The 18,886-nt window shown below is 34.3% G+C and overlaps 1 protein-coding gene across 6 annotated transcripts in view; it reads right to left on the reverse strand.

The window, feature by feature from the left end:
- Positions 1-868: 868 nt before the first annotated feature.
- BCL11A (BCL11 transcription factor A) overlaps positions 869-18,886 on the reverse strand; it is a 103,812-nt gene continuing 85,794 nt past the window's right edge. For 4 of the 6 annotated variants that reach the window (XM_072409515.1, XM_072409512.1, XM_072409516.1 and 1 more), the window contains one exon: positions 3,163-8,375. In XM_072409515.1, the coding sequence (XP_072265616.1) occupies positions 6,358-8,375 (2,018 nt within the window). In that variant the 3' untranslated portion in view covers positions 3,163-6,357. Of the gene's footprint in view, positions 2,409-3,162; positions 8,376-18,886 lie in introns of those variants that run through there. The other 2 variants (XM_072409517.1, XM_072409513.1) reach the window with 2 other exon arrangements.

An 18,886-nucleotide genomic window follows, 5' to 3' on the forward strand; every position in this document is an offset into this window, starting at 1 on the left:
TATGGCTGCTTGCATGTAACAGATCATTGTAGACTCATTTCAGTCAAACCTAAGTAGGATATATACAGTACTTATGTATAGGTCACAGGCCTCCATCTGGAGAATCACTGCAAAGCAATTCATTCACTGTAGCAGAACAGTGATTCATTACTACACAGTTGTGTTTGTAGTTGAGATTTTATGAGATTGCATATTTTAATCAAATTATAAACAATCTGCGCTCTCAAGAAACTCCATCATTGTACTAATACTTACATTTATATTTATTGGTAAGCTAAATGAAAAAAAAAAAAAAATATATATATATATATATATATATATTTCTTTAGCTCCAGAACCTTTGGAGTTAACCCAGCACATGTTTGGATTTGGCTCATACCCACACAAAAAAAAGTTAAAGATGAGGTCATAGGTTACTCTTTGAGGTTCAACAGACATCTGTATCTGAAACAGGACTCTCCAAGTTTTTTCAGTTTAAGAAAAATGTGTGCCATGCTATTAACCCGTCAAACAACTGAATGCCATTACCAGCCACCAAAATTTCTGGATGCTGTTAAAAATGCTAAATGCTATTCATATGCAGAGGCAAAAGGATATGTCATGTGCCTGCCTCGATTAGAATATTGTTTATATCCAATTCCCACAGCAGCAATGTTCTCTGTAACTTCGAAGAATTGTTTTTCTTTCTATAGGTTTGGGTGCTGTTGATTCCTCCTAAATACCCGGTATTCTTACACACATTCTCAATTCCGAAATCCCTTGACATGAACAGTTTCATTCCAAATAGTTTGCAATTTAAGGTAAAAACCATGATTTCCTTTTATTTCAATATTTAAAAAAAAATACAAATGAGAGAAGAAAGCAGACCTAAATGTTTACAATTTATTGTGTCAATTTTTTTTTCATTTTGGCCATATTAAAGGCAAATGTATAGTGTATATTAACAATGATTCTTGGAATATACTTTCAGTATATAACAACGGTTTACATCACATTAAATTCACCCAAAATGGGTAACAAGTAACATAAGAACTGGCAGATTTGTTTTTGTCTTTTTTAACTTACAATATCATAGTATGTACAAACTGCATTAAAAGGACCCCCCTCCCTTTCTGCTAATCCCATAATGCAAGCAAAATTTTTTTTAGAATTTCAGGCACTGAAACTATTTCTCATTTATTTTGAATTTATTGCAACTCAGAGGAACATAGAAATGGAAATAGTATATGGAGTTCAACAAGAAAAAAAAATCCTTGCTTTACTGATGGTCTTCATCATCAGCTTTACACAAAGTATTTTTTTTAACAAAATTATTTTCTAAAGTCTCCACAAGATTCTATTGTGACACTGTTTCGCTTCTAAAATATTTTTACAAGTAGGCCTTGAAAATCTAACAGTAAACAGTTAATGATAACCACATCATTTTTTTCCAGTTTGACATTTTTCAACATAGAAATATATTTATAAAAGTTTCTCTGGACACTAGGTCATGCTTGCATGGAATTTTACAGCAGCTTAAGAACACATTATGGATGCCATATAAATCTGGTGCAGAATTCTAACAAACTTGAAAAGGCCTCAATGGTTCATGGTTTTTATAACACCATTAATTTATCACACAGTTAGAAAATGTCACACTTTGTATTACTATTTTTTTCCTTTAGAGCTCAGAGTACAACATGTCATTGGTAAGTTATGTTCTTGTTGACTAGTTTTTAAAGCCCCAGTTACAGAGGCAGTACTGTATATTCTTAAATAAGGTTATCAATATATCATAAATAGACAAAGGAGCTGCATAAATACTACCTAATGCAATTCATTTTTTTTGTCCATGGTTTTTATCTGTATCTGTCCAGCAGAAGCCAAAACTGTAATTTTATACTTCTGGACACTTTTATTTCTACAAAATGGGCATCTGATTGACTTTTAAATATTCATGGTACAAATCGGTTAATAAGGTGACTTTGGGGATCAGGTTTATGTCTTCAGGAGACTGTAATACCATCTTACAATTCTTTGCTTTAGCAGTGACCTAAGTTAAGTCATTGATAGATTGAAGATCATTTCTGGAAACATGATTAGTGAATGGGTATATAGCAATAGAGTCTACATCATGTTCATACAGGAAAGCAATGTACATTAAAGCATCCCTGTCCAGTGTGGTGGCCATAATTATTCAACTAAAAGTTAAATACAGAGGTCTATTTTTTTTTTTCATTTACAATAGGTTGGCCTGTTCATGTTGGTCTTCTCTCTTCTTCTCCTCCTCCTCCTCCAAAGCTAGGTGTTATTTATTTCTGCCCATATTGGTATGCATATTTGTTAACACTTTTGCATATCTTTTCAGACTTCTTGCCATATATATTTGATTGTTCTGTCCTTAGATTTAAAGATGCTGTATTTTCCCCCTAGAAAAAAGGGATACAAATTACACTCTTAGTAAATAAAATTGAACTGCCATAAAGACAAGGGGAATAAAAAGGTTACAAACCATTATGCATATCAAGAGTATTCTTGTAATAGAGAAACTTTATTTATAAAGGATTAACCAAAAAATTCAAATTATTTCAAAAAGCTAAATACAGTATATGACTAAAAGCAATACAGATGGTAATGCATGGATGGTTTGTAAAATGAACATATATGGGGCTTGAAAGGGAACAAAAACTAACTTTGAAATTTGAATGTATACACACAATTTTGGATTTATAGTTTGTACAGATATGAAGCCAACATAAAAGTGAATCTGGTGAAATGTGGACTGATGTGGTGGTGGTCTTTGCAGATTGAATTTTAAACTTTATTTAGATTTTATATTTAGCCTGGCTGTTTTCTTCATGAAGTTTTTATTACTTTAATTAAATTTTTGTAGACCTTGAAAAAGTTTTTATCTTGATTAAATCTGGCAATGTGTACTCTACACATCAATTAAAAAAAAAAAAAAAAAAATTTTTTAAAAAACCATACACAGTTTTTTATAAACATCTAATATCAGAGTTACAAAAGAGACATTATACATAGCGTTAACGATGGTTTTTCTTTTTAAATGCTAACTTTGATATTTCAAAATGTGTACTATAAAATTAAGGAGTTTGTAATCTATTTTTCTCTGATATTTGAACATGTAACTATGTAAGTTTTTCAAATAAGGTCACAGGAGGCTTATGCTGTGTAGTTTATTCTTTTTTATTTTTTTCAATAAAAGGGACAAAATGGGTATATGAACAGGATAATGCAGACAACTGCCAAAAAAACACAGACAGTGGTTTATCCAATAGAAATTAACAGACCAGAAACAAATACAATAAAAGCCAGGTTTGCATGACCTTTGGTCATCAAAATAAAATAAAAAAATAAGAAAAATTTTAAAAAGACCAATATATGTGCCTTAGTTTTAAACAAAAGCACATAAGCAATAATAAATAGTGACTCCCATAGTAAAAGATAAAATTTCAAGTTACGACAAACAGCTTTAATTACATGAATAGAAAAGGCCAATAACAAAATATTCTGCATTGCCATTAAAAAAAAAAAAAAAAAAATATCAACTTTAAGTGATCTACCTCAATATGCTTTGCATATATTTTTTTCCAATCTAAATATAAAGCACCATTTTGTTTTTGGCAATGAAAATAAAATTTAAAATGTGTTTTTCTTTTACTGCACATGACGATTTGATGCTGGAATGTAGGGTGAAAAAAAAGAAGAACAGAAAAGCACACTATAGAACAAACCAATTGCCATCAGCTTGCAGTACTGTATACAGTATGGCAGCCAGAGAAAAGAACAGAAAAGTAAAGATATGTACAGCCCTCTGTAAGACGGCTCTTTTGCATGACAATCTTATTGATATTCCCAAGCAGCCATCATATGGCTTCTGTACTGTACAATGTTTTTGATTTTTCTTTTTTTTTTTTCTTTTTTTTGAAACGTACAAATAATTTGTACTATATTATCCTGCCAAAATAAAAAATATATACTGTGGCAGCTTGTGTTTTTATTCCACTACCATAAAAAGGTACCTTGATACCTTTTCCAAAAAAAAGAACAAGCAACTGTTAAAAATACAAGCTTCAATATAAATACTATAGTTTCTACACTAGCCAAACATTTAAATTCAAATACCATTCTAAAAATACAGGAAAAAAAGAGACAATAGATGTGTTTTTAGCATAGGAATCAACATGAGTGTGCATTTTCCCTATATTTAAGTAATATATATATAATAAGAAACTTTCCCCTCAAAAATGCACATTTTATTTTTATACAACCTGAAAGGATCGGATTCTGGAGATATCCAAGGCATAGAAATTCCTCTACCATTTTATCTGCAATGAATAAGTTTTCTACTAAACAATGAAGCCCTAAAATACAATCACCCCAAACAAAAAGGATGCTTTCTTAACAAATTGAAAAAATCCACGTTTATTAAAACTGCTTTTGTACACCAAAATACCCCTGTAATGTAATAGCCAAAGCAATCATTTAAGTATTTGTGGTCTGTTTCCATTCACAGCATTGTCTACATGTTTCTTTTAGTCAAGTAAATAACTGGCAGAATTGAATATGAGTATATATATATATATATAAGTATATATATATATATATATATATATATATATATATATATATATATCAATCATACATGTATGTGTATGTAAGTGTATGTGTCTGTATGCTCATTTTAAGTGCATACAATCATTTGTATATGTATATATATTTATATATTGTTGCAACATTTCCCTTATGTGTAAACCTGTAAACAGGGAAATTCTTACAGTGCATTTAAGTGTATCTGAGCATTCTTTATACTCAACCACAGTACCTCCAAAAATAATAAGAAAAAATAAAGGTACATATCTTCTGGAAGAGTCAAGTGCTATTTGAAGACCAGTTGGGGCAGAGTAGTAGCTTAATATTGAAACATTGAAGCAATGTATCTGTGTATTCTTAATGATATTACAGTGCAAAGCAAAAAAAAAAAGAAAGAAAAAGAAAGACATAAAATAAAATTTCAGGAGTGTAGATAAAATTTCAGGAGTGACAATATAATGGCATAAAGCAATCTTATTTTAATTTGTGTTTCTCTTTTGCTATTTTTTCCATTTAGTTAAAAGGGGTATTTTCAAGGTAAGCGTGAAGAGTTCATAGTTAATCATCATTATATCTAGCTTATATGCCTGTTTCTTTTCAAATAAAAAGGTACCACTTTGTGTCCATATCTCTATTGTGCCACTTGATAGCATATAATTATTAGCTAACTTTCCATACAGTGCAGAAATTTGAGAACATTATTAATGATTGTCAGATAGACAACCACATATATTAATAATAATTTACTCTGCGTTTTTTTTTCTCCTTTTTTCCAAGATACTTACAAAGAGTCAATATATTTCAACTCCTTGCCATTAAATTCTAGTTCAGCTTTAATTCAAAGTTTAATCATAGAAACTTTGTATTTTAAAAGGAGACTCAAATTCCTTCAAAACTGACAGCCAAAGCAACTAGCTTACATGTCATTAAATAAATATAATGGAAGAATGATGATTAACTAGGATGTACTAGGTCATATTTTAGGTAGCCTCAGTTAAAAGAAATACAATATATTATAATTATACACTAGATCAATGGAGACCTACACATATTCATGTTGAATTAAGCTACACTGTCATTTCAACATATTAAGAACCATTTAAATGGTTTCAAATAGACCAAAGGCACTCAGATATCTTTTAATTTAACCAAGTGATAGAGCAGATAATAAACATAATAAACCCAAGGTGTTTATTTTACTTTACAATTTTTTCTTTTCATTTCTCTAAACACTAAAAGTAACCCCTGGCATAAGTAAATGAGGTTCTGCCAGCTTTCGCATCACTATAATTCCTGTCCCTGGAGGTTTATCAAAGAGATGCTCCCTCTGCACACTGGAAAACAAAGCCGTACATGATATGTATTGCAAAATGTACGCAGTATGGTCATTTGTCAGAACGGAACTGGAAACAGCAATGTTTGCTTTGCAACTAGTTCAGGGACAATTGAAAGTAGATATAAACACACCATACATGCTTCTATTGAAAAAAATATTAAAAAAACAACATACACAACATGTAAATTATTGCACAAGAGAAAGGCTCAAAGTTTGCGTAAAATGCAATAGTATTGCCCCAATAAAAAACATGCATTCAAATGGTGAGAACGAAATATAAAAGAAAATATTTCTTAAAAAAAAAAAATCAAGTGTGCTAGTGATAAGCACGTTCTTGTATCCTTGGGTTTCAATTTTTTTTTCTATTTTTTTTTTCTTATTACAAGGGTCTAGAAAAAAAAATCTACATGGGGTTTATTGATATACCTCTATTCAGTTTTTATATCATTATTCAAGACTCGATCACTGTGCCATTTTTTCATGTGTTTCTCCAGGGTACTGTACACGCTAAAAGGCATCTGACAAATTTCACATTTGTAAACGTCCTTTCCCACCTGACCATGTGTTTTCATGTGCCGGGTAAGTTTGCTACTCTGCGCGCAGGCGTAGTTGCAAAGCTCACACTTATAAGGTCGTTCACCAGTGTGGCTTCTCCTGTGAACAGTGAGGTTACTACAGTTCTTGAAGATTTTTCCACAGTACTCACAAGTATCACTGCGCTTGCCCTCTTTAGAACTGGGCCTTCCTGGCCCTGGGCCACTAATATGGGGAGTGCTTCCTCCACTTCCTGTGCCACTACGGCCTGAAATTCCTCCATCCATCTCACCTGGAGGTGTAGAGAAACGTAAACTACCATTTTCAGATGAGTGCTCTGAAGAAGAGGCAAAAGGCGATTGTCTAGAGTCTCCAAAACTGAGGAATGGATCTTTTAGCTGCCTAGATGCGGCATAGCCAGCGAGCCACTGGGAGTAAACATTTTCTGCATTAGGCATAGCTGCAACAGGGAGATCAAATTCCTTCTCAAGTTTGATGCGTTTAGAAAAAGGGCTCATAGAACTTGGGCTACCAAGAAGCAATTTTTTTGACAAGCCTCCTGAGGCAGATTCACCAGGCGAACAACCCCTCCCATTAACAGTACCACCATCTATACGATCTGATTCTCCAGCTACTGAGTCTTCATCACAAGTGTCTCTTTGAGCTTCTTGTTCAGATAAATGCCCTCTTTTATGTTTCTCAACCAATGCCTGATGAAAAGTATCACTAAAGTGATGCATTGCACCAAGGCCAACACCTTGCATGACATCAGGCATCGATCGACTTTCCTCACCAGATCTAGAGTTATTTTCATGGTGACGAGCAGCTTCAAGATTTAGGGCAAAACTATAGTCTGGCCGACTGTCTGTTTCTGTCAAATCCTCCTCCTCCTCTTCTTCTTCCTCCTCTTCCTCCTCTTCTTCCTCCTCCTCCTCTTCCTCCTCACCATTCTCTGGGATGAGGTTTGGGTCATGTTCACTTTTAAACTTAGCTACAACAGATTTAAGGGCACTGCTTGCACTGCCAACTAAATCGCTGGTTCCAGGCTCAGGAGAACTGGCGGTAGACAAACCATCATCTGATTTAACTGTCATTGGGGACGATTTATGCATGTGTGTCTTCATGTGACGCTTGAGTTTGCTGGCTTGTGTACAAGCATGGTCACAAAGGCTGCACTTGTATGGTTTTTCTCCAGTGTGACTTCTACGGTGAACTACAAGATTGCTTTGAAATTTAAATGTTTTCCCACAAAACTCACAAGACTTTGATTTCATAGGAGGCTGAGAAGGAGGAGGTACAGACTGAAGAGGAGGGAGGGGTGGAGTTGCCAAAAATGGTGGTTTGCTGTTGGTTTGGAATGGCTGCAGTAACCTTTGCATAGGGCTGGGCCGATTTGGAGACAAAGGCGGACTAGAGCTAGAAGTGTTTCCCGCTAATTCTCTAAGCCTCCTTGAAAAATCCATAGCTGGTGGCTCCATAGCCAGAGGGTTAAGTCGCAGCACCCTGTCAAAGGCACTCGGGTGATGTGAAGCGAGAGCCATTTCTTCTGCACCCAGGCGTTCTATGCGATGAGGATCCAAGTGATGTCTTGGTGGTGGGCTAAATAATGGGGGAGTTGGTGGGAATCGACCCTCATTAAGACCAGACGCCTCTCTTGATACTGATCCAGGGATTCTCAATAAGTTAAAGGGATTATTGTCAGCAATATGAATTCCATGGAGTGGTGGCTGTGAGGGACATTCTGCACCCAGTCCTGACGGAATGCCTACCCGGGGTGTAAGTGGACTGCCATGTTCACTTTCCAAATAGATTCTGAAGCCATGAGTGTTCTGTGCATGTTGCAGAAGAAACCATGCACTGGAGAATGGCTGTTTACATGTTGTACATGTATAGCTGCTGGGCTCATCTTTGCCTGAAAAACAGCACAATAGTAAAATTAATTATTATTCAGTTCACAAATAATTCAAAATACAATAATACCAATACAGTGGGCTATTTAAAGGAATGCTGAAAATAATTTGCTTCCAATGAACACGGATCTTTGTTGGTTACATAATTATAATTACAATTTAGAAATTTGCAAGATAATCTTACCAAAGAATAGGATAGAGATAGGGTGAGATACATGAACATTTGATCAACCTCTAAACAAGAACAGGTTTTAGCTGTGTAACAAAGAATATTATTTGAAAATTTCTAGAATAGTAAATATATAGGAACTCCTAAAGATATATAATGAATCTTAACTTTTATACAAGGAAATATTTGTGTTGTTTACTGGCCCTTTAAAGATGGAAGTTTACATGACATTAGCCATATACTGTGACAGTTTAGCAAGAAAACAGAACAATACGGTTTGCTGACTCATATTATTGGCTACTACCCAAGGGCTCCTGATGCAAAACACATTCAGTGCACATTTTTGTATTCCTCTTGAAACTGATGTGACATTAGGAAGTGGCACTTTTGGAAAATGAAAGAGTTAGGATGTCTGCCAGGAAGTTGACTAGGGTAAAAAGGAAAACTACTTGCTGTGTGCAAGCAAAGTGTCAACTGCCAAAAAAAAAAAATGTATCATATCGTTTTCTCAAATTTAGGTCCAGATAAATGCTGATAAACCCAAAGAAAATTATTTTAAGCTGGAACTCCAGCCAAAACTCTTTTTTTTGTCCTGGGTAGATGTTTTAAAGCCTCTTGGGTCCCTTGACAGGTTATGAAGTCCAATTCCAGGCAGATACTCATTCATTAGGCATCATTCCCCTTTTTATTTTTTTAATATAAACAGTGTAAAGACCTGAAATATACTGTGGTAAAAGGAGTCAGTTTTCTAGCAATATGCATTGATGCCAACAAAGGACGCGCTGATAGGTGTGGACAGAAAAATTTGTGTTTGCCTTCTCATGTACTATCTGGTCACAAGCAGGGTAATAAATAAGGACCAGCTTAATTTACTACAAAAAAAGAACTAGATCTCACCCTGCTAGAGAGGGCTGTGCTGTGTGACAGGCATATGTAATTCTTAGAAATTCATGAACAAAAATAAAAAAAACTTGGCGAGTAAGACAGTTTCCTTTTGTGCGTTGTACCTGTTTACTTTGCTGTCTGCATGGAAGTTGGCTTTAACCACATTGTCCCTTTCACTGGAAAGCAAGGGAAAATTTTTCAAGAAACAATAAGTGAGCAAGGGTTGGTAGTTCCACATTAATGGTGACATAAAAATAAAAATCCAGATATGGTGTTCTGGGGAATAGAAAGAAGGGTATTTATATACCCAATTTCGTTTGGTCAAAGAACTCTATATAATGGCTAATATTTTTATTGCAGAATGTGGAAAATGAATATGCAAATTCTTAAAAAGAAAAAAATATATCAGTGTCCTGAATGAAAACATTTTTAGTAGAAGGGGTGCTCAGCTTATAGAACCTGCATCTGACCTGACCTGTAATTTACTTTGCAATGCATTCTAATCTCATTGAGTGTATCCTCCTCTTGGATAAATCTCTACAAGATTAAATCCAACACTATGAAATTAGGTTTTAAACATTTGCCTAATGTAAAATGTGAAAAGTAGAGAGATTTTCAAATAAATTATGACTGACCCTAGAGCCATACTGTGCAGTCTTCCTTTTCAATTTGGTTTGCATTTTGTTGAAACTCTGACCACTTAACTTTTTTTTTTTTTTGGAGTTTTTGGAGGAGGGGAAGGGTCAAAACCTCTGTTGAGATTTTATTAAAGGGGAGTAAACAGGAGTCACAATTATATAAAAGAGCCACTCGAATTATATATTCCCATAATAAATGTTATCATTTGTGGCATTCAGTAAATTTACCAAACACGTTGTAGGTTTTAGGATGTCCTCTTTATCAGGGCTGGAATATGGACTAAAGAGATTAGTGTGTACAGAGAGAAATTTTAAAGTATAAGACCATTTGTTCCACCTCTCCATTTGGCATCTATCAGAAAAAAGTTACTCAGATACTCTCAGCCTTTCAAATGATTTGCTGTACACAGAATAATGTATGCCAGTACAGATTCCAGGCCCAATAGCATTTCAGGACATCTATTTTGTGTGTCTTTAGAAGATTTTATTTCCATTCATGTCTCAAAGACAGGGTTTTACAGGGACAAAAATGTGACGGGGAAAACTTCCTTTCAATAAGGTTGCAAATAATAATAAAATTTGCCAGGGGGCTCTGTTCTTATTTATGACTATGAAAATTGTAAATATCAAAATGTAAAAAAGTCCACCATACCCCCTGCACAGCTCCCTTCCAATTAACAACTCCGCTTCTATTTATTGGTTTATGGCCTTTGTAACTCTATAGAATTTATATCCCTTTTCTAAATGCTGCACTCGGGTCCTCCAATTGTCAAGGACTGAAGTACACAACTTTAGCCTCTTGTATGTATTTTTTGTTGGATAAAGTTTTTATTTGAGACACCATTAAAGCAAAAGATTGCTTACTGTTCACCAAAATCAAGAAATCTTACTAGGCAGTTCCTGATCATTATAGCTTAGAGATTCTGTATGCATCATATAACAAGTAGTCAAGTAATATATTAATAATGTCAATGAAGTGCTGTTAACCTGAACCCTTGTATAACAGTAGAAGAGCTGCTTTGAGAAAATGGCAATTACTACTAGACATCTCACTGCAAATAACACATCATTGCTATATGTATTTTACCCAGACGCTGCTTAGTCTGTATTATGCTGAGATGCATCTCCGCATTCCTCAACTTCACACTATCAATAAATGTGCTACTTGTCATAATCATCTGAATGACTTTATCCAGACAATCTTCCGCTGCCTAAAGATCAGGATTGATATACGTGGCAAAATTATGTTTCCATTGATTTGTTGGAATACGAAATGTTCATTTGCTTTGAAAAGAAAAAAATTATTTTTAATTTTGAAAACCTTGGAAACTATTCTCACTTATTTTGCTAAACAACAACAAAAAAAATGGGTGTCAACAGAGATGAAATGTTTGCTAAAATATCTTCGGCTTTAGAGTGTCAGAACCCTTCTATATGCTCAACAAAAGCTTTAAAGCCTTGCAAAGAATAACGTTTGCATCAAAGGTTATGTGATACAGTTGTATGTATTTTACTGGGAGCAAATTTAATTAATAGCTTGGAGTCAGAAAATGTCAGCTTTTTTTTTTTTTAATTCATGAGCATAAAATGACATTAGTATAATGTAAATGGAACAACCTACAATTCTTGCCTGAAACAAATACATAGCATAAAGTTAATTAGGAATATTTATTATATAGAAATAAACAGAGGTCTATATAGTTTACCTTCTACCGTAATACAATCATAAAATGAAATCCTATTTTTATTATTATTGATAATACTCTGATAAAAAATATTAATAATAATAATAATAATAAATACCACAATATTTTCCAAGGATTATACTACTGTCCTTATATTGGATACTCTCCACACATTTATATATCTGTGGACATTCCAAAATGCATGGTAATATTTTATGCATAATTTGGTGATGTTTCAGATTACAATAATTGGTCTATGAACCTGTGATATACCCATATAACAGCAAAGCAACAGGTTTAATTTAGGGCATCCCTTTATTTTCTCCTTTCCTTCACTCTCATGCCACACCATTTAGATGGCCAGGGCAAAGAAAGCCAGCCCTGTGTAGATTTATAAACAAAGACAACAAAGGTCACTTGCCCTGGCTTATACCCATCCATACTTGGAGGGGAGTTTCTTAGCTCATGTCATAACTTTTTAGGTTGCAGACTCATTTCCAATAAAATACTGCTTCACCCCAAATTACCACAAAGTATGCAGATGGCCTATGACATTACAATATGCCTCAATAATTTGTGTTAAACTCATATGTAAAATCTATAAATCCATCAAGCCACACACAAAACAATAGAACCCACAAATAAACTGTGCATATGTTATTTCAGTTTGTACAGTATCCTTTTCTGAACGCATGTAATAGTGGAGTTAGTCTTTCAAACTTATAATTTTTCCCATAAAACAAGCTTGCCATGCTATATAATGAAAGGCCATATTTTTTACATAAAGTCCTGTGAGGACAACGAGTGTGTGACCCGAATGATGACAAGAGCAGGTCAATGGATGCATTAAAGTTAGGTTAATAAATAAAATGGCTTGTTCAGTCAAGCATGTGTAATGACAAAGCAAGCAAGGATATCGCTCAAAACTTTATTGATCATTGTGAACTTTTCATCCTGGGCAGACATCCTGAAAAAAATTCCATGTGTGAGCAGCTGTTAAAAAGGATGCAAAAGACAAAAAAATAAAAGTCTTTTTGAAAAGAAAGAAAATCAAAATAAATCAAAAACAATAAAAAAAAAAGATTCTGGATTTACACTAAGGCTAATAATCTACACTAATAGTCTAACCTGAAGACATGTCTTGGTCCATCTCTATGCATAAACACTCAGGGTGCATGCAGACCTCTCTGGCTTCATCTTTTGTTGAGTAAACAATAGCAATCCACAGTGATTTGCAACCTGTGAGTATTATTTTTATTATTATTATTATTAATAATAATAATAAACAGTATTTATTGCCAACATATTAGGCAGCTCTGTACAATAAATAGGGGTTGCAAATGACAGACACAGACAGTGACAGGAGGAAGAGAGGATCATTATTTCCTTTGAGTTGGTGGCATGTGCCAAGGTCTACAGACAGAAGATCATAAGCCAACTTAAAACTTGTTCACACTCAACATGTCCCTATTGTAAAATGTATTTGAACATTCTAATGTGTGCTAATACCCTGTTTCCCCGATGATAAGACACTGTCTTTTTTTCATTTTTACCTAAAAAGGGGGGGCTGTCTTATTTGATGGCCCTGCCTTATCATCGGGGAAACACGGTAGTTAGGTTTTTCTAAAGTAGCAAAAGGAAGAGATCTCAATAAATGTTATATTTGTATATCTCTTAACAAAAGAGAAACTCACACAGGAGAACGTCAAAATGTAACAGAGTCAATATGGCATTTGGCATTTCTGTAGCCACCAGCCGTGGAATCAACTAAAAAGCTGGGGTGGGAGCCAAAATAGGGAGAGAAGCAACATGAAACTACTAAACTATAAGAATTTTTTTTTGCTTTCCAAGAAACTAAAGAACCAAAAGTAAATTCCTTGTGTGCCAACTAGCTTTTAAAGTATTTTTCACAATTCTCCGATTCAAAATAAAGTTGCCTACATACCTAAAATCAGGGTTAAATTTTAAAGGTTTATACACATGTATGTCCAGCTTCTAAAGGAAGCATGATATTATTATTAAAGAGTAGTCAATGAGATCTGATGGCATAATGACAGGGTATCTTTATAACTAGTAGCTATTTGGGTGTTAAAAATGATGTTCATGGACTCTCAGCAAAACAGTCAAGTAAGCAAAAGTGTTAATATCCTGGCATGAATATTACATTTTATAGTAGTGGTCAGATTTAGACTTGTTCTGTTGATAGACCTTTTACTAATCATTTAAGAAGCTTCATCTGCTCTAATAGGTGTATGGTACATACCCCAACATTTTTTGTCACACCGCTAACCCAGTCTCTCTAAAACAGTCACGATTGGATACATTCCATCATAATTGGATTGAGGTGATCAGGTTACCTGTGTGTGGCTTTGAATGCCTTTTAATGCTGTGGTAAGCATGTAACACTTATTAGAGATGAGGAATCCACTGCATAGCTATATTATTACCCACTCACTAAGTACTATTACTACATTTCGGAATATATATTAGTTGGTGATATGAGTGATACCTGTTAGAGTTTCTTTGTATTGAGGTACCTCTCTGCAATAGCTTTCAGTTCCCCTGACCTTTCTCAATGGTTTAAAGCATTTTGTTAAGGAGTATGTTTAACACTTTATATTAGGTTTTAATAATTTAAATATGAGTTCAAGGGAACATTAAGCCATCACACATTATTGTCTGTTCAAAATTCAGGTTTTACAAATAAACCTCTAATGCAAAGCATTTTTATGATACTATGCAGAAAGAATGGTGGGCATTCTCTCGTGAAGTTAATTCTCACTATAAACAGTTAAAATGCCATAATTCAGAATCGGCCATAATCTGACACAGTATGCCTTGCACAGATGGGGTAAACTGGCTTTAAAAGCCAAACGTGTCTTTGTCAGCCAGTGCATAATGTCCCCCATACCTTACATTTTAATTGTATAGTCTTTAGATTTCCCACTAAATAGTGTAGGGGCCTATCTAATTAGATATACATTGAATAGATTGCTTTGCTACTATTTTTAATAAAATAATAATATAAATATCACTAAATTTCTCTGGGTTTGTAGCTTTGTGCTTTCATGTGGTCACCTAACTCCTTTGTGTCTCTAAGATCCCAAATGGTATCCTCTGTAAAATTTGTAGTTTATTTATAGGAACTTTATAGGAGCTGACATAGCTAATAATCACCTTCCAGTCTGTAGTTTAACAAGGGGAACAAAAAACACATTCTATTCCTGAAATATCATTATCCTAGTTGTAAAATGTACAAATGTTTTCAGCTACCCAAAATAAAAAGGATTCATTTAGCCAGCTTCAAAGCTATTTTTTTTGCAAGTAATCTATATAATCTTTACATGCATACCAAAATATTCCCCTTAAGGCTCAATGCATAAAACAAATACCTTTTCTTGACTAACAAATTTGAAAAATAAACTTTGATCAATGGTGATGTTTCCATAAACAAAAATCTGGTCTGTAACCCATTTATTTCCACTGGGTAAATAGGAATATATATCCACACAAAATCAATAAATATTTTTACCCAATATTAAGAAATTGGGTCACAATTCAACTTGGATTCTTGACAATCTGTATACAATAATGATACATACAAATGTTGTGAAAGTTTAGCCTATACACTCATCACATCAACTCATAAAGAAGAAGAGAAATGTCTCATAATAATTTGACAATATTTATGTATTTAAAAGTAATTTCAATGTTTAGAAACCTGCGGCTTTTATTAAATTAATACATGATCCCAAAATGAAGGACCTTGTGTGGGCACTGCCTGTTTTCTTGTCTTCCAGTTACGCTCCTGTGCTGTCACCATGTCACATATGAGACTAAAAATGGCTGTTGTCAATGGCTCACACTCACTATGAAATAAATGGACATTTTAAGACTCCAAAAGCTCCTTTTAAAATAGCACTCAAAAGTAAATCCATGTGCCGGGAATCCTCTATCACAACCATATACATGACAGGTTTTGTTTTACTTTAACCTACATATGGTTTCACAGCAAAAAGATAGCAAAACAAGACACAAGCAAGGGCGATATGTGTAACCCTGGACATGGCAGCATTTAACATTATAAACACATACCGAGAATTCGTTCAATGCTGCAGGTGCAGAGTTTGGGCTGTGCTGCTTGGCCCATTTGTTCTATCATCTCCTCTAATAGAATGTATTATTTCTCACATGCTCAGAATAAACATATTAAAATACAGCCATATGGCTTGCAAGCAAAAGCACAAATACTAATACAAAATCACCCAATTAGGCTTTTCAGTTACTAATGCAATACAAAAGAACTCCCCAGAGAAGTGTGATGTAATGCAATGTTTAAGACCGCTTTCATCTCTGCTCCCAGGAATAGAAATTGTATTCTCCAATCTTAGTAATCATGACTGCTTCTGTTGGATATAAACACTAGATGCGTTTCAGTTAATTCTTTTTTTTTTCTGCTGGATGTTAAACCTTTCTATTGGGACCAACATCAAAACCCCTTTACCTAAGAAATCATTTAGTCTTGGTAATATTTGGCACAAGTTTTTACAAAGTGTTTTATTGTATAAATTAAATGTCATTCAGGTTTTGTTAAGGGTATCACACATGAAAAAAAAATAAAAAAAGCCTTCTGATGCAAATGGTCATGTAACAACTATGTGGTCTATTATTATTAAACAGTATATAGCGCCAACATATAACTGAGCAATGTACATTGAATTTGGGGTCTGACACACAGAATGTTTGCATCACAAGCAATTGGGTAAAACTTTGTCTAGTATTTGTTTTTAAAGTCTCTTACCGAAAGCTGACTAGGGATAATCATGGAACCCTAATAGAGGGAGGTAAAGTTTGCAAAAAAACGAACAATTAACTGTGCAAATGCAAAACAGACTGAAATATACTAATTCTCCAGAATGCTTTGTCACAAAGCAACAAAGTGAAATGCAGTGAACCAAATTTCTTTCATTAATTAACGAGGTCTTCGCCTTTTCACAAAAAGCACCTGACCCTACCACTGTACCTGACATGATGACTTCAATGCGTGAAAGCACCCTTATTGGCAGCTCAGTTTGTTGCCATCTGCCTGGACAGCGTACACAAGGCAGTCACCCAGTGTTTTGGATCTGATGCCTTGTGCATATTCTCAATGTGTTGTAGGTGCTATAGAATCAACCTCCAAATGCAAACTAGGAGGCCAAGTACTGCCCAATTATAAAGGATAGACAGTGCTGATACTCTCTCCATGGCACTATCTGTAATTATCGGGTTGACTAGCAGCTAACAGGACTGCCAACAGCTGAACACAGCAACTACAAAACTTTTCTACTTTTCACACATACAGATGGCCCCAGTGTCTTACTAACTTTGATATACACAGTGATCCTTGGGGAGTGTTTTGGTGCACATTGGTTTACCAGGGGTAGGTGATGAGTGTAGGGAAGTTTTGTATAGGTTCAGTTGTCCTTTCAGTTTACTGGTCCCATAATATTGCTAATTACTATAAAAAGTGAAAGATAAGAAGTCACTTAGTAAAAACCTTCATCATTAAAAGTGTGTAAGTGCAATTCCTTGAACAGAGCTGTCTGTTGTCTAGACAGTATTGAGCTGGTGCTAAAAGACTAACTTGGCCAACTTGACTTAGTGATGTACTTCAAATCTTGGTCAGGAAATACTAAATGATAAACTGTTTAATGTAGACTTTGGTGTCCAGTGGTTAGTATCTCCACCCATTCTAACCTACCAGCACCATAGCAAAATGTCTCAATGCAGATGGAATTCTAAATTATTTATTGCAAGACATCATCTACCTTGGAATGGCCTATTTTAGTTAGAAGGGGATGAGATGGAATATTTTGTCATGGAGATCCCAAGATATAAATGAAGCCAGCTAAATCAAAAAAAAACTGGAATAATTTGTTTGAAATAGAAAAATTTGCTTGTAAGATTAGCCAAGAATTATAAATGTACCAAACCTCCATTAGGTTCAGATAATATCCTTTTATGTTTAAGGTCATTGTATTTGTCATTTGCAACCCCTAATAAAATGTACAATGCTATGTATTATGTTGGTTCTTTATAAATAAGGTTTAATATTACAAATAATGAAAAAAGAAAATAATGAAATCACCTTTAATATGTAAATAGTGAACAGAGACATTACATAATACAAAAATCAATTCTGCTAAAAACTGACTTCCTATTGATTGTGTGTCTAAATGATGTTCATAAATACACCAAAATGAATATAGGTGTAGTATAATTACGCAAGTTTACCAGGACTATTTAAAGGAAATCATTTCCTTTACAGAATGAGCTAAGCAAAACACAGGCTTCCTTGAAATCCAGCCAAACTTTTTTTTTTTTTTTTTTTTTTTTTAAAGAGGGGGAGGAGTAGAACTTGAGTTTGGTTTGTACCGCAGCCTGCAACTCCACTGATGAAATGCACTCTCACTTCTTATAAAAGCCTTCCTAACCGGACAGGAAGAAATGGAAAATTCCTCTGATGGAGCATGGATTGCACCAAAACATGTTTATAGGTTGTTATTATTACTGTGAAAATCTTCTTCTTGATGTCAAATAGTCAGGAGTGACCACCCAAATGATAGTTTCCTGGAAGTCAGGTAAATGAAAAGGTTTTATTTTGAGTCTTCCCAAGCTATAAATCTATAGTTAGAGATTTTCTAATCATATAACAGATGATGTCATGTGTGACCTGGTGGACAGCAAGGTTACAAACTGTCATCCTAAAAAAACAGCAGGGAGATATTTACAGCCGAGATCAGTGAAACCCTTTCAGCCATGTTCATCCGGATTCGGATCCTCTGATTATACAGTGTCTTGCTTACTATAATATGTAATCATGTCTTTCTGATGACATAATAAATGTCCAGCTAGACAAATAATTGCAGCAATAATTGATAGCCAAGTTAGGATGGACGAATATTGATTGTCAGAGTGTGCAGTGGAAAATATGCTTAGCATACAAACGTTGCACCCTTAATTTTTTTTTTTTTTTTAACAGTATCAATGGATTTAAAAGAGATTGTCCTTAGAAATGACTACTTTATAAAATGTATCATTCTTGAGAAAACAAGGAAACTACGAATTGCTGTTGATTTAAAGTGCTGCCAAAA

Source organism: Pyxicephalus adspersus, chromosome 4 (assembly GCF_032062135.1).
Source record: "Pyxicephalus adspersus chromosome 4, UCB_Pads_2.0, whole genome shotgun sequence".
NCBI classification, from domain to species: Eukaryota; Metazoa; Chordata; class Amphibia; order Anura; family Pyxicephalidae; genus Pyxicephalus; species Pyxicephalus adspersus.